This window comes from Chanodichthys erythropterus, chromosome 3 (assembly GCF_024489055.1).
Source record: "Chanodichthys erythropterus isolate Z2021 chromosome 3, ASM2448905v1, whole genome shotgun sequence".
NCBI classification, from domain to species: Eukaryota; Metazoa; Chordata; class Actinopteri; order Cypriniformes; family Xenocyprididae; genus Chanodichthys; species Chanodichthys erythropterus.
This window is the reverse complement of record NC_090223.1, coordinates 29,475,027-29,497,122: the sequence shown is the minus strand read 5'-3', so window position 1 is coordinate 29,497,122 and position 22,096 is coordinate 29,475,027. Positions and strand designations below refer to the sequence as shown.

Genomic DNA, 22,096 nt, shown 5'->3' with positions numbered 1-22,096 from the left:
CTTTTGAAATTTTAATCAGTTGACAACCGTGGATTTTTTCTTTCTTTGGTAATTTATAAAGTTGTACACATATAAATGATATACGGCTTCAGCTAAACTACTGAGTGCACTTTTAAGAGCCACACACCACAGTTTTAATGACAACAATTTTAGGTTATGTGGTTTTTATTCGTATTACTCCTACTCTCTTCACAATATTTCGCCTTACTGGACATATAAATGTACTCACACCCTGAAAGTGTGCACCCCAAAACAGATGTCAAATTTGTTACTCAAACCCAAAGCATTGTTCCACACTTCAGTGCAGACAAGACATTTTAAAGGTGCCCAAGAATGCTTTTTCACAAGATGTAATATAAGTCTAAGGTGTCCCCTGAATGTGTCTGTGAAGTTTCAGCTCAAAATACCCCATAGATTTTTTTAAATTATTTTTTTTAACTGCCTAATTTGGGGCATCATTAACTATGCACTGATTTTTTCAGCGCGCCGCCCCTTTATTTCGCGTGCTCCCTGCCACACGAGTTCTCGATTATATTACAGCACATTTACAAAGTTCAAACAGCTAATATAACCCTCAAATGGATCTTTACAAGATGTTTGTCATGCATGCTTCGAATTATGTGAGTAAAGTATTTATTTTGATGTTTATATTTGATTCTCTATGAGTTTGAGGCTGTGCTCCGTGGCTAACGGCTAATCCTACACTGTTGGAGAGATTTATAAAGAATGAAGTTGTGTTTATGAATTATACAGACTGAAAGTGTTTAAAAATGAAAATAGCGATGACTCTCTTGTCTCCGTGAATACAGTAAGAAACGATGGTAACTTTAACCACATTTAACAGTACATTAGCAACATGTTAACGAAACGTTTAGAAAGACAATTTACAAATATCACTAAAAATAACAAGCTATCATGGATCATGTCAGTTATTATTGCTCCATCTGAAATTTTCGCTGTTGTTCTTGCTTACCTAGTCTGTTGATTCACCTGTGCAGATCCAGATGTTACTGGCTGCCCTTGTCTAATGCCTTTCATAATGTTGGGAACATGGGCTGGCATATGCAAATATTGAGGTAACAGTCGGTGTTATGTTGAGATCCGCGTGTTTTCCGGAAGTCTTTTAAACAAATGAGATTTACATAAGAAAGAGAAAGCAATGGAGTTTGAAACTCAATGTATGTCTTTTCCGTGTACTGAACTCTTGTTATTCAACTATGCCAAGGTAAATTCAAATTTTGAATCTAGGGCACCTTTAAAGGTGCAATCTAGCAGTGAGGTTGCACACCCCTCACACCCCTCCCTTTCGGAGAAGCTACGGTGGCTGTCTGGCCGACACAACAAAGATGTCGTCATCTGAGACAGCAGTACATTAGCCAGTGAAGCAATGAGGTTTCCTCTTACTTCTAACAAAGAACGGTCTCTGCTTCTTAGATACCAGACGACGACTACAAATATTACTACTTCTTTGTACGTATTCAACGCAGTGACGATGCAAAGTGCCTCTAACGAACATAATGAACATAATGACGAAATGCGATTTGTAGAGTGTTTGTCCGTTGAGGGCTACTGTAGAAACATGTCAGTGCATAATGGCGACTTGACATGGGGGACCCGCGGTGTATATAGAAATGGCTCATTCTAAGGTAATAAATACATAATGGTTCATTATGTAAGGTCTTTTTGCACCACTGAAAACATAGTTATGTATATTATATTGCATTTCTGTCAATAGATCATCCCATATTTTACACACTGGCCCTTTAATGACTGAAAATTAAAACAACAACAACAAAAGACACCAGAACTTAAATGACTTAAGTTACAATGTTTGATGAAAGTCAACAAGCATTGGTTAGATTGGTTTTATGACAAAGGTATAATGTTCATAGCCAGTTGTACAGCTCAGTAATCTCTATAATCAAAATGGACTATCAACTTCCTGAAATGCTAAGAACGTTTACAAAGGCCATGGGTTGGAGACAATCCTATTTTTTTTTTTAATCTACTTCTATTTCTGCCTAAGCTATATGACATCTACTGCATGCTGGGCTGGTTACCTAATGCTTGCAACTCCATATAAACCACCATGATAAATATTTTAAAAAATTGCATAAAGTATATAATATAATATAACAAACAAAGTTTAAAAAGCTTTAAAGCATCATAAATCTCAAGATCTGCAGTCTTTACTCGTTCTGGTCACCACTCAGTTGCTGCGTGTCATCACCATCATCGTCACATGGAGGACGGTTACGCTTGAAAAATCCCACCTTAAAACAATGTAGTATGTTAACATGGATGGAGATTTATGCGGCAAGCATGATGACATGTTTATTTGCTTTGTTAAATGAGACAAAGCACCCTCTGCTGTTCAAGATGTAGAAGTACCTTCCAGAAGATGGTGCACAGGGCAGCCAGTAGAAGGAGCCCAGCGATGACTGACACTACTATCCACCATACAGGAACCTCCTCTTGTCCATCTGGCCGTCTCCATATTATATTTGTGTGTGTCTAAATAGATTTTATGAGGAGATTTAAACGGTTAGTTCACCCAAAAGTAAAAAATCCTTTATGATTTACTCACCCACATGTCATTCTAAACCTGTAAGACTTTTGTTCATCTTCGGAACACAAATGAAGATATTTTAATAAAATCAGAGTTAGTTCTGTACTCTTCATTGACAGCTATGCAGCTACCATTTTGATACTTAAATTCATAAGAGATGGTAAAATGACTAATCCATATGAATTGAGTGGTTTAGTCCAAATTTTCTATAGAGACACGATAAATTTATATGATAAACAGATTGAATTTAGGCATTTATTCATTTATAAACATTGATCAGACAACATGAACAGAAGCTCTATCAAACCAGATTGATGTGCGAAAACAAACCTCATTGGTTCTTGCAGAGGCTCAAACATGCTGCGTAACACGTGGAAGCTCAAACGTGCTGCGTAACACACGAAAATGAATGTCATTGGTTCTTGCGGAAGTTAAAACGTGCTGCGTAACACGTGGAAGCTCAAACATGCTGCGTAACACATGAGAATGAATGTCATAGGTTCTTGCGGAAGTTAAAACGTGCTGCGTAACACACGGAAGCTCAAACATGCTGTGTAACACACGAGAATGAGCCTCACTGGTTCTTGCGGAAGATCAAACATGCTGCCTAACACGCGGAAGCTCAAACGTGCTGTGTAACACACAAGAATGAACTTCATTGGTTCTGGCAGAAGCTCAAGCGTGCTGCGTAACACACGAGAATGAAATTCATTGTTTTTTGCAGAAGCTCAAATGTGCTGCGTAACACACGAAAATTAACCTCATTGGTTCTTGCGGAAGCTCAAATGTGCTGCGTAACATGCGAGAATGAACCTCACTGGTTCTTGCGGAAGCTCAAACGCGCTGTGTAACACTAGAATGAACCTCATTGGTTCTTGCGGAAGATCAAACGTGCTGCGTAACACACTAGAATGAACCTCATTGGTTCTTGTGGAAGCTCAAACGTGCTGCGTAACACACTAGAATGAACCTCATTGGTTTTTGCAGAAGCTCAAATGTGCTGCGTAACATGCGGAAGCTCAAACATGCGGAAGCTCAAACGTGCTGCGTAACACACGAAAATGAACCTCATTGGTTCTTGCGGAAGCTCAAATGTGCTGCGTAACATGCGAGAATGAACCTCACTGGTTCTTGCGGAAGCTCAAACGCGCTGTGTAACACTAGAATGAACCTCATTGGTTCTTGGGGAAGATCAAACGTGCTGCGTAACACACTAGAATGAACCTCATTGGTTCTTGTGGAAGCTCAAACGTGCTGCGTAACACATGAGAATGAACGTCATTGGTTCTTGCGGAAGTTAAAACGTGCTGCGTAACACACGGAAGCTCAAACATGCTGTGTAACACATGAGAATGAACGTCAGTGGTTCTTGCGGAAGATCAAACATGCTGCCTAACATGCGGAAGCTCAAACATGCTGTGTAACACATGAGAATGAATGTCATTGGTTCTTGCGGAAGATCAAGCGTGCTGCGTAACACGCGGAAGCTCTAACGTGCTGCGTAACATGCGAGAATGAACCTCACTGGTTCTTGCGGAAGCTCAAATGCGCTGTGTAACACTAGAATGAACCTCATTGGTTCTTGCTGAAGCTCAAACGTGCTGCGTAACACACTAGAATGAACCTCATTGGTTCTTGTGGAAGCTCAAACTGCGTACCACACGGAAGCGCAAACATGCTGCGTAACACACGAAAATGAACCTCATTGGTTTTTGCAGAAGCTCAAACGTGCTGCGTAACATGCGGAAGCTCAAACATGCTGGGTAACACATGAGAATGAACGTCATTGGTTCTTGCGGAAGTTAAAACGTGCTGCGTAACACATGGAAGCTCAAACATGCTGTGTAACACATGAGAATGAACGTCATTGGTTCTTGCGGAAGATCAAACGTGCTGCGTAACATGCGGAAGCTCAAACATGCTGCATAACACACGAAAATGAACCTCATTGGTTCTTGTGGAAGCTCAAATGTGCTGCGTAACATGCGAGAATGAACCTCATTGGTTCTTGCGGAAGATCAAACGTGTTGCGTAACACACTACGATGAACCTCATTGGTTCTTGTGGAAGCTCAAATGTGCTGCGTAACATGCGAGAATGAACCTCATTGGTTCTTGCGGAAGATCAAACGTGTTGCGTAACACACTACAATGAACCTCATTGGTTCTTGTGGAAGCTCAAATGTGCTGCGTAACACATGAGAATGAACCTCATTGGTTCTTGTGGAAGATCAAACGTGCTGTGTAACACACAAGAATGAACTTCATTGGTTCTGGCAGAAGCTCAAGCGTGCTGCGTAACATGCGGAAGCTATAACGTGCTGCGTAACACACGAGAATGAACCTCATTGGTTCTTGCGGAAGCTCAAATGTGCTGCGTAACATGCGAGTATGAACCTCACTGGTTCTTGCGGAAGCTCAAACGCACTGTGTAACACTAGAATGAACCTCATTGGTTCTTGTGGAAGCTCAAACTGCGTAACACACGGAAGCGCAAACATGCTGCGTAACACGCGGAAGCTCAAACGTGCTGTAACACTAGAATGAACATCATTGGTTCTTGCGGAAGCTCAAACGTGCTGCGTAACACACGAGAATGAACCTCATTGGTTCTTGTGGAAGCTCAAACTGCGTAACACGCGGAAGCTCAAACGTGCTGCGTAACATGCAAATGAACTTCAGTGGTTCTTGCGGAAGATCAAACGTGTTGCGTAACACACTAGAATGAACCTCATTGGTTCTTGTGGAAGCTCAAATGTGCTGCGTAACATATGAGAATAAACGTCATTGGTTCTTGCGGAAGTTAAAACGTGCTGCGTAACACACGGAAGGTCAAACATGCTGTGTAACACATGAGAATGAACGTCATTGGTTCTTGCGGAAGCTCAAACGTGCTGCGTAACATGCAAATGAACTTCAGTGGTTCTTGTGGAAGCTCAAACGTGCTGCGTAACATGCAGGAAGCTCGAACGTGCTGTGTAACACGCGGAAGCTCAAACGTGCTGCGTAACACACAAGAATGAACCTCATTGGTTCTTGCAGAAGCTCAAACATGCTGCGTAACACACGAGAATGAACCTCATTGGTTCTTGCGGAAGCTCAAACACGCTACGTAATACACGAGAATGAACCTCATTGGTTCTTGCAGAAGCTCAAACACGCTACGTAACACAAGAGAATGAACCTCATTGGTTCTTGCGGAAGCTCAAACACGCTACGTAATACACGAGAATGAACCTCATTGGTTCTTGCAGAAGCTCAAACATGCTGCGTAACACACGAGAATGAACCTCATTGGTTCTTGCAGAAGCTCAAACATGCTGCGTAACACACGAGAATGAACCTCATTGGTTCTTGCAGAAGCTCAAACACGCTACGTAACACAAGAGAATGAAACTCATTGGTTCTTGCGGAAACTCAAACACGCTACGTAACACACGAGAATGAACCTCATTGGTTCTTGCAGAAGCTCAAACACGCTACGTAACACAAGAGAATGAACCTCATTGGTTCTTGCGGAAACTCAAACACGCTACGTAACACACAAGAATGAACCTCATTGGTTCTTGCGGAAACTCAAACACGCTACGTAACACACGAGAATGAACCTCATTGGTTCTTGCGGAAACTCAAACACGCTACGTAACACACAAGAATGAACCTCATTGGTTCTTGCGGAAACTCAAACACGCTACGTAACACACGAGAATGAACCTCATTGGTTCTTGCGGAAACTCAAACACGCTACGTAACACACGAGAATGAACCTCATTGGTTCTTGTGGAAGCTCAAACACGCTACGTAACACACAAGTATGAACCTCATTGGTTCTTGTGGAAGCTCAAACACGCTACGTAACACACGAGAATGAACCTCATTGGTTCTTGAGGAAGCTCAAACGTGCTGCGTAACACACGAGAATGAACCTCATTGGTTCTTGCGGAAGCTCAAACACGCTACGTAACACAAGAGAATGAACCTCATTGGTTCTTGCGGAAGCTTAAACGTGTCCCTTCAGAAAATCTGGACTAAACCGCTCAATTTTAATGGATTAGCTTTACGATCTCTTTGTGAACTTTTTGTTGCGTAGCTGTCTATGGAGGGAAAAAAGCTCTCAGATTCTCAGATACAAAGCTCTCAAAAGATCTTCATCTTTTGGGTTCCGAAGATGAATGAAAGTATGAAAGTGGAATGACATGAGGGTGAGACATAATTTTGCATATATTACGCGATACTACCCAAAGAACTGAAGTCTCACCTGTGCTTTTCCTCTGGGTAGGACAACTGGCTGGATTTTTGAGGGCACATCTTTCACCTCAAAGTGAGCCGTGGAGTGAAGAACGTAATTTACATATGGTCTCTGAGCAGAGAATGGAGATACAAACAGAGAGAAAGGGCTATGAATATTAGTAATTAATAATACAACTTCTAATATTTATATTTAGGGTTTGATCTTTAAAGGTTTAGCCCACCTTTAAGAAGGTTTGTACCCACAGCCTGCTCATCACTCTTACAATGGCCCTCTCATCTCTCTGCAGTCCCACAGCCTCACACTCAAACAGAAGACACTGGTCACCACTAGAGCAGTTCTGCACAGTGAGAGATATAACAATATTTATCAATAAATTCATTACAATTTTAAAATATAATTTTATGAGGCCTGAAAGATGAAGCCATTGAAAATAAAATAAAATAAAACAAACACTACCATTCAAAAGTTTGCGTTCTGTTTTTTTTTTTTTTTGGAAGCATGCATTAAATTAAACAAAAGTGGCACTAACAACATTGTTACAAAGAATCAATTTCAAATAAATGCTGTTGTTTTGAACGTTCTACTCATCAAATAATCCTAAACAAAGTACACAAAATATTAAGCAGCACCACTGTTTTCAACATTGATTATAAAAAGACATGTTTCTTGAGCACCAAATCAGCATATTAGAATGATTTCTAAAGGATCATGTAACACTGAAGACTGGAAAATGTTTATAATATATTGCAATAGCAAAGAGTTATTTTAAATTGTAATATTTTATCACAATATTTATGTTTTTACTGTATATTAGATCATATAAATACAGCCTTAATGACCATAAAAGATGTCTTTCAAAAACATTCTCCCAAACTTTTGAATGGAAGTGTATATACTGTATATATGATAGAAGGTTCTGTACCACATGGACAGTATGTTGCCACTGTTGCTCATATTCTGTTTTTTGCGACAGGTCACGTTTGTTGAAATGATGAACTTGGTCTATGGTGACGTTGGAGGACTCCAGCTTCACCAGCTGTGATAAATAGGTAAGTTAATGGTTATTGCCATTTAATATATGGTATTACACTTTTACACTTACAAAAATGTACCATTATTATTTGTGTATGGTATCATAGTTATGCCACAGTACCTTGGAGTGACATGTAGATGCCAGTGTACATGATTATTATGGTAATCATTCAGTATTATCTGTTATTATAATGTACATGGTAACGCTGTACCATAGTACCACCACAGTACATTGTTTTTAGGGTAAGAGACATTGTTACAGATATTGCTGTTCTTTTTTAATAGTATAATAAAGTGTGTTATGATTATATTTGCAGACAAATGACTTATTCAGAGGGTTTAGTTTCAAAATCATCGTCAGTAGGGGGCACTCTCACCCCACGTGGGTCGATGTTAGAGTAGTCTGTTTGACAGGAGATGAGCTCTTGGGAGGCATTAGCAAACACATACAGCAGATAGGACTCGTTTTGTGAAACAGGAAACTCCAGTGTAAGCTTTGCATTGACCGGACTGGGACCCATGTTCCTTAGCTGAGACAGAAAAGTAGAAACTTATGCACAAGTATTGTAAAACCACTGAAGTGAAGGTGTTAACAATAATCCTAGACTGAGCATATTACCTCATATACATGCTCTACGAGTGGGCCTACTTCATTCAAGTCTTCTGGATAATCCCTTGGCTCCCATTTAGCAATAGGCAGGACACAGTCAACAGGAGAAGAGACTCTGTAATTCAAGAAATGGTCAATCAAACATAAACCAAATCAGTTTAACATTCAAAAGAGTGAGAAAGAATATTCAAAAAGAAAATTTAGCAACTATAGTGAAAAATGTTCATACATTTAATTTTAAATATAAGCTACTGTTCAAAAGTTTGGGGATGGTAAGATTTTTTAATGTTTTTAAAAGTCTCTTATGCTCACCACGGCTGCATTTATAACATAAATTATAACATAAAGTGAGATAATGATATGTGTTTAGAACATAAATTACTTTACTGTCACTTTTGATCAATTTAATGCTTCATTGCTGAATAAAAGTATTTGTTTCTAATATATATATAATATATATATATATATATATATATATATATATATATATATATATATATATATATATATATATATATATATATATATATATATATATATATATATATATAATATAAGAAACAAATACTTTTATATATCTATACACGGTGAATGTGATTTCACAAAGTAAGTCATGTTCCTGGATTAACATCTTTGATGATCCTGGAACAACATTCCAATCAACCAATCAGATTTGAGGGACAAGTTTACCATTTATGTCAAGTTTAGGCATACAACCAGGGTTAGGTGCTTCTACATCAGTGTTATTCACATTTCTTTCCCCTCTGATTTTATGGATAAGTTATGGGTAGGATTAGGTTTAGGGGTAGAAATAGAGTTAAGACAATTTTCAGACAAGAATGTTGTTCCAGGATCAACAAAATATGTTGATCCAGGAACATGTCTTACTTGGCAAAATCACGGTGACCTACTATACACACACAGCATATAATTATATAATATGTTGAAGTCTACTATCTTTTGATCATTGCTTGTTTGTGGACTTGTATTCTACTTTTCAGCATACAAATCGTTATTTCACTTCTGTTTCATGCTCTTTTGTAACAAGGGGAAACAAAGTGATGAAAAATATGAAAAATGACGATAGCACTAACCCACGCATCTCCAGGGAAGCTGCAGCATTAACATTAACCTGCAATTGGACCAGGTTACTGTCTGGGTTCTGACTGTTCTTACTGAAAACAATAAGACAGATCAAGAAGAAAAAACAGAAGATAATGAATCATTGTCATCGTGGGCAAAATGTAGCCTACCAGAATGCGTTTATGGAGCAGACAATTTTTTTTCTTTCTGTTTTGTTTTGCTAACAGCACAGATGGTGTGTGTGTGTGTGTATGGATGTTCACACCTTCGTATTTGCATTTGGAATGTGATGTGGTTCTCCACTTGTTCCAGACCACCCATGCTGAAGTAAAGACCTGCTTTCAGCTGAATGAGAGAAAACAGCCGAGAGCAAAATGTTCTACAACAGGCTCATCATGACTGGTCAAATCATCTGAGGTGGGTTATTATGTTGATTATGTCACCCTGACCTGATGTCCACCCTCCATGGGGTTTCCTAGATCACAAACCACAATGACTGAGCCGTTCTCCTTCTTCTGACCACAAACCAAGTGACTGAAGTCCTGCACAACACATGCACAACACATTTTACACCTTATGTGACACAACATGGCAATAATGCTACTACTAACATGAACATAAAATAAGCGTGCTGACAGAAAGGGGACAGTCAGATATCATTTGTTAAGCTTGATCTAGCTGTCTGGCCAGTGGAAGATCATTTCATAAAAATATGATCTGTTTGGAGATCTAGTTTTCATGAAGACTATAAATCAACAACTGTACCATCTGAGTTCAGGCAAACCTTGTACCAGTGTTGTTATTGTTAGCTAAAACAATTAAAAATGGGTTTTGTTTTTGAAATAAAGATGAAACAAAAGAAAATATAAATGTTCAAGTGAAAACCTTGAACTTAAAAACACTTGAAATAATAATGTTGCAAAATTAATAATGTTGCAAACTAACTGAAATAAATAAGTTTACATTGAAGAAACAACATTACAAAACATACAACTGAAATAAAATAAAGCTAAATAGAAATGAAAACAAAAACTAATTAAATTAAACACATTAAATTACAAAAAACTAACTAAAATTTAAATGAAAACTGAAAATATAAAAATTTAAGCTAATTCACAATATTAATAATAATATAATATAAAGGTATATAAATGAAACTATGAAACATCACTGCCTTGATAGCCTAGTCCATACCTTGGTTAATTCTAGCTAAAAATGATAGTAAAGCACCCAACACAATTTGTTTTTTGTTTTGTTTTTTTTTGTTTTTTTTTTACTGTTAAGAGGCATATTTCTTCTTCTTCTTCTTCTTCCTATTATTATTATTATTTATAATGCCATGGCAATCTCTGGGATTGGTTTCTACAGGAAAAGAAGGAAAATAGCGAAAAATATTTGAAGACTCTGAGGTCTGGCTTTCTTCCTGTACAAAAAAATCTCACTAAACAGACTGTACAAAATGAATGACCTGTGGTCACATTTACCATGGGCCCCATTGACTTCCATAGTAATTTTTTTTCCATACTATATCAGTCAATGGGGCCCTTTAACTGTTTAGTTAACAGCATTCTACAAAATATCTTCTTTTGTATTCAACAGAAGAAAGAAATTCATACAGGTTTGAGGTTGAGTAAATGATTTCATTTTTTGGGTGAACTATCCTTTTAAATGTTCTGTAGCTTGTGATTTTGTCAACAACAAAAAGAAAAATTACTAAACCCTCACCTGCCGGTTGCTCGCAACACCCTGATAGTGTGTGTGTGCTGGCGGGCTGATATATAGCTCAGTCTCGTAAGCTCCCTCTCCCTGATTTTCAGCCTCGATAATCAGCAGCGCTGGATTCTCATCGCCGATCAGGATTGGTTCTGTTGACCTGTTTTAGATAAATGTTTGCTTGAGATAAATGTCTCTAACTGTTTCATATCTATAACTCATAGTGTAGCTAACAAAGCAACTTACGCTACTGCTTTCAGCTTCAGGTCTGGAATACAGATGTTATCAGGACCACAGTTTAGTATTATCCGTGTCTAGACACAACAAAAAATTTCACCAGGTTCATGTAATTGAATGTGTGCCACTGTAACAACAAAAACGATATGTTCCAGCCTTCACCTGTCCAAAAGCGACACTTTGTCCATGCAGCACTGCATCTTGGGAGTCAGCCAGGCTGTAGTTCACCGAGAAGAAGATTGGACTTAATTTGTCCTTAAACTCAGGCTTAAAAAGAAAGGATTGAGATGAATGATTACTCATGGAAAACACTGCAACATTAACATCTTGCCTTTTACATGAAAAAAACACTTAGAATATTCAGTGTTTTTTGCATCATAAAGGTCACAGGACTCGTGCTTCTTACCCACAGGTCACATTTCAAGCGTATCAACATTTTGAAAATAACTGAAGAGGATGAAACACACCAATAGGTAGGCCGTGAAGTTCCTACAGACATCTCCAGAGTTTCTTTCCACTGTGAGTTGGAAGTAAGTGTATGGCTGGTTGGATTCCAGTAGGAGGGTTCGTCTGGCCATGCTCTGCTTCATCCTGTCCAGCTGAAGCTCAGTGTTGAGCACTAGAGGGAATTTTTTACAAACAGTTGAAAAACCTGCAAATCTTTGATAACACCTTTAATGCACCCTAAATATTTTCTTTTAAGACCATTTATATTTACAATAAGCCGGATTCAAAATCTAATAAAGGCTAGTACACACCAAGGATGATTATGGAAGCTTGTTTCCGCTATGAAATAAAAAATAAAAAGGTAATTGTGACTTTTTATCTCACAATTTTGACTTTTTTCCTTGCAATTGCGAGTTTATATCTCACAATTCTGATGTTTTTCTCAGAATTGTGAGATATAAAATCACAATTGCAAGTAATAGAGTCAGAATTGCGTGATATAAAGTCAGAATTGCATAATATAAAGTGAGAATTGCCTAATATAAAGTCAGAATTGCGTGATATAAAGTCAGAATTGTGAGATATGAACTGCGTGTTATAATGTCCAATTGTGAGGGAAAAAAGACTTGCGTCTTTTCTCAGAGTTGCCAGTTTGAGAAAATTTTGACTTTATAAGATGCAATTGCGAGTTTCTGAGAAAAAAGACTTTTTTGTGTGTGTGATAAAAACTTGGAATTGCATGTTATAAAGTTAGAATTGCAAGATATAAACTTGATTCTGAGAAAAAAGTCAGAAATGTGAGTTTATATCATGCAATTCTGACTTTATAAGACGCAACTGTGAGTTTATATCTAGAAATTTTGACTTTCTAACTTGCTATTGTGAGTTTATATCTCGCAATTCTTAGAAAAAAGTCAGAATTGTGAGTTATAAAATCAAAATCTCGTGATAAATCACAATTGCGAGAAAAAGTCAGAATTGCGACTATATGCAAGTTTATATCTCCAATTCTGACTTTATAACTCAATTTTGACTTTATATCACAATTCTGATTTTATAACTCGCAATTCTCACTTTATATCACGCAATTCAGACTTTATAACTCACAATTCTGACTATATCACGCAATTCTGATTATAAATCTAAATTCTGACTTTATAACATAATTCTGACTTTATAACTCATAATTGTGAGTTTATATCTCACAATTCTGAGAAAAGTCGGAATTGTGAGATGCAAAGTCGCAATTGTAAGAAAAAAAAGTCAGAATTGTGAGATAAAAAGTCGCAATTATTTTTTTATTTAGTGGCAGAAACAAGCTTCCATATATGATAACAATAACCGTAAAGATATAGTTTTAAAAATAGTTTTAAATGTAAATGAATAGCACAGTTCAAACCACAACTACTGAGAAACGATATCATTGGAATCACTTTCAACACAATTATTTTTTTTCCTGCTGATGAATGGCAAGACATTGACAGCCAATCAAAATCCATCTGGCTTTAACGAGCTTTAGCATTTAAAGCAGCAGACAACAGAAATGCAGTGCATGGTTGTAATACATAACAAAATTGTTAGCTGGTGTGAATGCTAATACAATCAGTGTTATAGTTATCGTTGTAGTTATCGTTGTTGGTGTGAACAAGCCTTAAGTAAACTGGGCTACTTGACATTTGACTTGACATTTGATATTCAACAGTATTCTTGACATTTATTCAACAGTGCTTTGATCTGCCTGCATTAACACTGTTCTTGAAGAGCTGCTGTGCAGCAAAAATTATGTACCAGTTATCAATGTAAAGCTGCTTTGATACAATCTGCATTGTAAAAAGCGCTATATAAATAAAGGTGACTTGACTACTGATCCAGGACACATTCTTGCATCCCAATGCATTTTTAATTTTAGGTTTATTTAAACGTGCTAGCTAGACATCTTTGACCATTACAACATGATAGCCCCCCCCCCCCCCTAATATTAGTGCTGCGCTTTTAAGTTAAAAGCAGTGCTACTTGCTTCGGAACACTTGCATTCTGCTCCTTGGAGCATAAAAATAAGTTGTGCAGTTGCATCCTTAATGAAAAGCTTGATGAATAAGGGATATTTATTACCACAGTCTATTTCTAACTAAATTATTTCATATGGATTACATACCAATCTCCTCAGGAATTCTGTGTCCAGATACACTAATGCATGCCATTATTACAAAGCTGTGGAAAAAGATGATAAATATTCTTTAGAAGTACCATAACCATGTGTATTAGTATTCAAAGCATGCAGAAAATATGGATTACATTGCTGATCAATGTTAAGTCCTTGATGCATTGTGACCATGCATAACTCTTAAAAAAGATGTGGGTGTTTCAATAGCTCAATGTACAATTCCTGATAAAAACTCCTCTAATCCTTGAGAAGCTTTTTATAGCTGACTAATCAAGCATTTTGAATGCCAGCCTCTTGAATCATGATGATACAGTAAAGCTGTCTCTTGTACTAAGTTCAGAAGCATTACCAAGTAATGAAGGTGCTGCTCTGTTGGAGTTGGCAGAATTTGTCTTCTGGGTTCAAAAGTTCAGGGAAGAATGAGAGTCGAGCCTGTGTCCTCACTACAGCTTGTGCTCTGATAGAGTCAAACACATTATTGATCCAACACACAGAATCATAGTTCAGATCAGTGGTTCTCAACTGGTGGGTCACGACCAGCAGAAATTAGAAATGTACCCCCTAGTAATTAGAAATGGCCAAATTGCATCCAAATTCTTCATTACATATCGCTCTGTATGTTGTTAGCATGACAAAAAGGTTTAAAAGTTACATTTTTAGTCTGGTCTGCCTCAGCGGTCTAACAGTGGCAGTTCAGTCAATGTCAAAATGATTGAGATGACCAATCAAATCAAAGTATGAGGGGTTTACTGTTCACAGCAGCAGAGCGTGAATTTCAGCACAAAGTGTCAGTTTAACATTGAAAGAGAGTGAGACAAGATGTAAATAGCAAAACATTTAATATGTTTTGCAATAGAAATGTTAAAAGACCAACAGTAACATCCAGTGATGCAAACTACTTGACTTTTTTCTCAAATATGACAATATGCATTTACAGTTTTAAATTGACAATATGCATTTACAATATGCATTTACATATGACAATATAATTTATGTAATTCCTAACTTCTGTGTTTTCAACACACTACAAATAAAACATAAAAGTGTGTATATATATATATATATATATATATATATATATATATATATATATATATATATATATATATATATATATATATATATATATATATATATATATATATATATATATATAGGATTAACAGATCAAAGGTTTTTAGTTTAGTCCATATGATACAGTAATTTTGTATTGGTTCACCATTTAATGTCAAATGTAAATTACGGGTCCTGAAGCAAAACCAGTTGAGAACCTCTGGTTTAGACTAATATACTGAAAAGGGTGAAGTGTAAATGGCCATTTGATTACAATGAAAAATGTAGGGGTGTTTGCAGTAATTCAGATGATTTTAAATAAAAAAAGCACCTGTAGGTTGCCACTTTGCTCGCACCCCAAGCACCAATGATGAGATCTAAAGGGGAAAAACAAAGCATATTATATGCATTGAAATTTAGAAATCTCTCTATCAGCAAACACCACAAAATGAGTAAACAACAGTGATTGAGGTACAAGACTGGAAAAGAAGGAAAAACTGAAGGAAAAGAAGTATGGGGACTACTTTGTCTGTGATAAGTGACCTAAGACCACAGGAAAAGAGTGTCAAGAGTCCCTCTTAAGAGCTTGAGGTGCTGTGTGTCAAAAAGCATTGCCTTGTCCACACTGGACCCCAGTGTCAGAGCCCTTTCCCATTTATATCTGTGCTAAGAAAGCTGCGGCACTCACTAAAGCATTCCTGTCTCATGGTGACTTCCAGACAGCTCTTTACTCCCCCCAAGGGATTGTGGGAAAGGGCTGTTAGTGGAGATTGTTCACAACAGACATTCAAACTTTGAGGACAATCTCTCAAGCTTTTGTTGGCTCTACCATCCGGTTATTTGAGGTTATTGTCATTCAAGCATAACTCGTAGATGGCTATAAGGGGTTGTTGTGAAGGTTATGGTATTTTGATGCAGTGACCCAGCTGAGGTTTGCTGGTCAGATTTTAATGGAGGATAATGGGAGCTGCACAGTGATCTCGGGGTTCTGAGCTAGCACAATGGTTGGAGGCATTATTTAAAAAAAAAATGTAACAAAATAAAAGTAAATGTATTAAATTAAGTGAAATGAAATCTGTCACTCTCTTGTTGTTCCAAACCTGTACCACCTCAATTCTTCCATTGAACACAAAATGAGATCCATACAATGAAAATGTTTACATGCTTTTATGACGGCTTTCATTATGCATCTCATTGTATTGTTTATTGTGCCTCTTTTTATGTTCCAGAGAAGAAATAATGCATGAATTCTTTTCAAATATCTTCAAGTATCACCCACCTGGATAGCCATTATCATCAATATCTGTCCCTCCTCTCATGCTGAAGCCAAACATTGGAGGATCTTTGAGGGTGTGAAACGGGCTTTCAATGACTTGAACGTACTGGGTCGTCAAACCATCACTCTGACCCAGGTAAATAAACACTTGACCCCCTTCACCAGAGCCAGGTGCCCCCACAGCTACATCTGAGAATAAAGGAATATTAAATCACCTTTGGGGTCAGTAAGATTTTTTTTTTTAAAGAAATTTTAAACTTTATTCAGCAAAGACACATTAAAAGTGACTTTAAAGATGTATTATTGTTACAATGTTCTTTATATTGTTGTTCTTTTGACCTTATTCATCAAAGAAGCCTGGAAAAAAATATATCACTGTTACAGTTCTGTTTTACAGACATTGTGTTCTGTTATCCCTGTTCTAGTTTGCCTATTTTGCCTGTGCTTATTAGTTTCCATAGCTCCTAATTAATTTAAGGGGGGTGTAATGCTATTTCATGTATTCTGACTTATTTACACTGCTAAAGAGTTGGATTATCATGCTAAACCTGGCCAAAGTTTCTGTGCCAAAAATACTCTTCCAAATCCTCATAAACTTTGTGGTCTTTTTTCCGAGTATGGGCCTGTGTGACGTCAACGGGGTCGAAAATTCCTCGTAAGGGCACTTCTCCTGCCTTCTCGACCAGAGCGAAAGAGCACGCCCATCAACGCGCGTTCGGCTTTACGGAAAGCGTCGGCAGCACTGCACTGGTCACAGGACTTCAAGAAATCAACAATGTCACCAAAGAAGTGTGTTTTTGGTTGTGAGGGAAAGATAACCTTGCTTTCCAAAGAACCCAGCGTTAAGTGGAGCTGAGAGTTTTGTGCTCTCATGCATTACATTGATGCACTCTCGATATTTGTTATTGAAATAACCATATTTGCAATCACTTTTTTATTGGTTAAAATGAATAGAGAATATCTTGCGTTTTTCCGTGGCTGCTCAAGCCCTCATGATCAGCGCTTATGATGGTTTAATAAACAAGGCCCAGTTCGACGCTGGATTTACAGATCGTTTGAAACTGAAAGATGGAGTGGTCAAAGCGATAATGATCCCCGTCATGAGTCTGAACCGCAGGTGGTGAGTAAAACTGCTTCAAATGTCTGTTTTGTTGGCAACAGGCGCCTAAGTGCATATAAAGTAAACAACACGAACGTAGTGAATTCATAAATTCATTATTCTTCATTCACTATACGCTATATTCATTATAGTGATTCAAAAGTTATCCAGGGATAATGCAATGGCATTGATAGCTTGCAGGCGATCGCTACACAAAAACTGCACATGCTCGTGACAGCTCGTCACTCTATATCCGCTCACACGGCACGCCTCCAGGCGCTCGGCTCTTTTCAGAAAGACTCGGTACAGCGTATGTATCTTTTATAAATATGATAAAACTAAAGACTTTTTGGAGATATGAAGGATTCACTACTACTCTATAGGTACTCAAGATTTACATGAGATTGGCAGAAACTGTGTGTGATACCCCCCCCCCCCTCCTTTAAGCACATGTTTCTGTTCAGTTCATTACCTCTCCCTTGTATTTAAATCCTCAGTTTCCTTTGTTTAGGGTTCTGTGTCATTTATGTTTAGGTGGTTGTGTTTTTACATGCTTCTCCTGCATGTTCATTATTAGATTGTGAAATAAATACTTTGTTTATTCTCCTACGTTGTGCGCTCTTTACAGCCACCAACACCTGACAATCACGGTTTCCACAAAAAATATTAAGCATCTCAATCATTTATAATAAGAACTGTTTCTTGAGCAGAAAATCAGAATATCAGATTAATGAAGAATCATGTGACAATGAAGACTGGAGAAATTACGCTAAAAATTCAGCTTTGCCATCACAGGAAAAAATTACATTTCAAAATAATTAAAATATAAAACACTTATTTTGTTGTAATAATAATATTTCATAACATCACAGTTTTTTTCTGGCACATAAATGCAGCCAAGGTGAGCATAAGAAACTTCTTTTTGAAAAACATTCAAAAAAATCCAACCAACCCCAAATGTTTGAATGGTATAGATCAAGTAAAAATGATAAAACTTAAAAGGAAGTTACCAGAAGCCCCTCTGTAATGCATCACTTCTGATTATATTTTATCTAAATTCATATGCTTCATTCTCCTTCCCATGATACCTGAAACATTGTCATTATAACAGGATTTTCTACAGTGTAATCTCATGGCGATGCAGAGATAAGCACTGTAACTCAGCATGATTCTGATTTATACTGTCACAGCTGAAGAACACCTGACCCATTTAGGTCAAATCACTTTCAGATGCTGCTTTCATAACAGAGAAAAATGAGATGGCTTGAGCTCCTGCTGTTATTAAGTGACAAGATTCAGCTGATTGTAACTAGGAAAAAAAAGATTCTGAGGGTGATGAATTGTATAACAGCAACCACAGTGCCTAATTTAACACATTACCATCTGTGAAGATCAATGCCTGGGGCAACTGCCAGATTTTCCTTCTGATTCGTACTATGTCTTCATTAAACCATGTGGCTGTTCATTTTGCACTTATACTCAGATGATTTTTGCTCAGAATTATCAATAAAAACATTACACAGCATGTTATTTTCACAGTAAATACTACTTTGTGATGTCAGAGTAGTCCTCACCATTAAACCCATCATGGTCGATGTCTCCCAAAGGGGCTATAGCGCTGCCAAAACGCCCATAGGCATATGTCCCTGTCAGCATCTGGTTGGGCTTGGAGGAAAAGGAGAAGCCCTTTCTCTGCAGGTAAACATATACTTGTCCCACTTCTCGAAATTTCTGAGTGGACAGCTGCTCCAAAAAAAGTGGCGCTCCTATCAGAATGTCGTCCCACCTGATGACCACAGAGGGGATATAATTCATCTCAAAAAACATTTTAGAAATTCTCATGAACTACCAGAAAAAGAAATTGGCCTCTACAAAAATCATTTACCCATCTCTGTTAATATCTGTTACTGCCACAGAATGCCCAAAATAAGATGCTATCTACAGAAGGCAAGACAAAAGGTAAAATTACTGCATTTTATCTTTAGTTTACAACAGGCTACACTGCCGTTTAAGAGTCTGGGGTCGGTATGATTTTATAATGTTTTTGAAAAAAGTCTCTTGAGCTCACCCATTCTGCATTTATATGGTTAAAAATACTGTAAAAACAATAATACTCTGAAATATTATTACAATTTAAAATAGCTGTTTTCTATTATAATAATCCAGTAATGGTAAAGTTGAATTTTCAGCATCATTACTCCAGCCTTCAGTGTCACATGATCCTTCAGAAATCATTATAATATGATGATTTGATGCTCAAGAAACATTTCTGATTATGTAGAACTGATAATATGTTTGTGACAGTGATACTTTTCGTTCAGAATTCTTTGATGAAAAGAACAGCGTTAATTTGATTTTTAAATTTATTTGAATTTTTTAATATGTATATCTTACTGACCTCATAACTTTGAATGATAGTGTATAATAAAACCATTTTAACAATATTTTACCATAAAAGTTAAATATAATAATGATTTTCCACTGTAAATTATAAGGTAATTTATATTCTTTACTGTAAAAAAATATAATTTTACAGTATAGTAAGTACAGTCAAATTACATGTACTGTCTTGTTAAATCTAATACATTATAAAGGTCTTTCTTTACTGTCACATTTGATCGAATTAAAACATCCTTGCTGAACAAAACTATTTGTTTAAAAAAAACAAAACATCACTGACCCCAAACATTTGAACGTTAGTGTAGCCTACAAATAACAGACACATCTGAGAACAATTTAAACACAATTGTACAAGTTTAACCTGGGTGCCACTTATCGCCTTCATGATTTGCAGAGGCACTGTTGCGGCGTTTATTATTTTGACCTAAAAAAAGAACAGTACAATGACTGATTACACCGATTAATTCCATAATCAATTGTACAACTGTGCAAGAGCATAATCGGAGTGCATAATCATCCGTGTAACAGTGTAAGAAAACTTACAGAGCCTGCAGTGTGCAGATCGTTTGGGACCCCAACGACATAATCTGATATCATTATCAAATAAAGAAAAGTCAGAAAATAATATTGCGTATAAGAGCTGCAGACCAAACTCATGTTGCATTTAAAAACATAAAACATAAAAAGTAAGATGGCTTATCACCTGGGATGCGGTCTTCGTTAAACTGCCCAGAAGCAACAGAGTATCCTATAATGCAAAAAACAAAAAAAAAACAAAACAAAAAACCCTAATTGGATGTTTCAGATTTTATCATTATCACTTCATTATTTACAGTCTTAGAAGAAAAGGTACTATATGAGACCTTAAAGGGTTCTGCCAGGTGCTTCAAGAAACATTTCTTATCATCAGCATTGAATAGAGTGCCCCAGGGATGACGCGTTTTTGTAGGCCAACCCGGAAGTTAGCTCGCACGGGTTCCCTCGACTGAAAGCCTATGCATTTTTCCCATAGACTTTTGGAAAATCGCAGAAAATAAGCTCTGTGTTTAACAAAGGGTTATGACACTTACACATTTTGTCTATCAAGATAATCTTTACAAGATTAACTCAACATTTATAGATTTTTAAGCCTAAATAAAGTCCTATACACGGACTACAGCACACCATGGTCGCGGATCAACGTCGTCACCACCAAGTGTCCTCAAACTTTATTTAGAAAACAACTCTATTTATAAACATGCTCACTGATTATATATGCGCTGTGTATGAATACTTATCCACTTTTTAATGAGAAATGCTGTCCAAATGTCCCGTTTGTCATGATGACGTCTAAAGTCCCCGCCAAAGGAAGTAGTCCCTTTTAGCAATTTGTTAGCAACCGCCGATTTTGAAGACACAGTAAAAATTTAAAAAATCACAATAACTGGTGTGTTTTATGTCATAGATCAAAACGTGAAAATATTTAGAGGCTTTGTTAACCACAGACCTTATTTCAGGCGATTTAGCTAAAACCCATTAAAAAAACCCATAGACTTTACGGCGTTGGAACCAGAAGTCCTAAAATGCTAACTCGCTTCCGGGTTTTGCCTACAAAAACGCGTCATCCCTGGGGCACTCTATAGATAATATGTTTGTGACCATGATACTTTTTTCCTAAGAGTGTAGCTTTTTTGGTCTCCGTTTCCAATGACAGCTGTCACATCTTACCCAGATACAGGTCGTAGTAGTCTCGTCTTTGTGGTGTTTTGGTCTCACCGCTCACCGAGTGCTTGGGAGAGAATGTCCTGCCACTGCTCATGATGTTATCAAGAGATGCAGTGATGATCTGACCTGAAGTAAAGAGGAAAGCTCCATGACACACTTCACAAAGACATATAAACCCCACTGAAGGTGCTCTGTCAATGCACATTTAACACAAAAACCCTCTTTTCAAACGTTTGAATGACAGCCTTGTTCTAGTGGTGACACTCTTTGGAAGACTGCCTCTTCTACATAGCATTTCTAACATATTTTACCTTGAAAATAATAGCCTCCTGGTGCACCAAGTATCACTCTGCCATTCTGTCACAACCAACGCAAGCAGTTTTTACATGCAGTGGAAAAAAAGAGATGTCAAACTATTTAATAAATAGATAATAGCCTATTTATATGGTGTATACTGT

At 37.2% G+C, this 22,096-nt stretch overlaps 1 protein-coding gene across 5 annotated transcripts in view; it reads right to left on the bottom strand.

Moving 5' to 3' along the window:
- The window catches only part of itga2b (integrin, alpha 2b), a 41,810-nt gene that overhangs the window by 17,029 nt on the left and 2,685 nt on the right, over window positions 1-22,096 (bottom strand). For 4 of the 5 annotated variants that reach the window (XM_067381666.1, XM_067381670.1, XM_067381668.1 and 1 more), the window contains 25 exons: window positions 21,950-21,995; window positions 21,642-21,764; window positions 20,638-20,682; window positions 20,478-20,521; window positions 20,296-20,358; window positions 19,420-19,472; window positions 19,109-19,320; window positions 16,439-16,624; window positions 15,491-15,536; window positions 14,456-14,563; window positions 14,098-14,153; window positions 11,963-12,114; window positions 11,658-11,762; window positions 11,505-11,572; window positions 11,271-11,418; window positions 9,995-10,087; window positions 9,811-9,890; window positions 9,557-9,637; window positions 8,472-8,577; window positions 8,230-8,382; window positions 7,743-7,856; window positions 7,041-7,157; window positions 6,827-6,928; window positions 2,392-2,514; window positions 2,194-2,273 (listed from right to left, as the gene is read on the bottom strand). In XM_067381666.1, the coding sequence (XP_067237767.1) occupies window positions 2,194-2,273; window positions 2,392-2,514; window positions 6,827-6,928; window positions 7,041-7,157; window positions 7,743-7,856; window positions 8,230-8,382; window positions 8,472-8,577; window positions 9,557-9,637; window positions 9,811-9,890; window positions 9,995-10,087; window positions 11,271-11,418; window positions 11,505-11,572; window positions 11,658-11,762; window positions 11,963-12,114; window positions 14,098-14,153; window positions 14,456-14,563; window positions 15,491-15,536; window positions 16,439-16,624; window positions 19,109-19,320; window positions 19,420-19,472; window positions 20,296-20,358; window positions 20,478-20,521; window positions 20,638-20,682; window positions 21,642-21,764; window positions 21,950-21,995 (2,504 nt within the window). Of the gene's footprint in view, window positions 1-9; window positions 1,121-2,193; window positions 2,274-2,391; window positions 2,515-6,826; window positions 6,929-7,040; window positions 7,158-7,742; window positions 7,857-8,229; window positions 8,383-8,471; window positions 8,578-9,556; window positions 9,638-9,810; window positions 9,891-9,994; window positions 10,088-11,270; window positions 11,419-11,504; window positions 11,573-11,657; window positions 11,763-11,962; window positions 12,115-14,097; window positions 14,154-14,455; window positions 14,564-15,490; window positions 15,537-16,438; window positions 16,625-19,108; window positions 19,321-19,419; window positions 19,473-20,295; window positions 20,359-20,477; window positions 20,522-20,637; window positions 20,683-21,641; window positions 21,765-21,949; window positions 21,996-22,096 lie in introns of those variants that run through there. The other variant, XM_067381667.1, reaches the window with a different exon arrangement.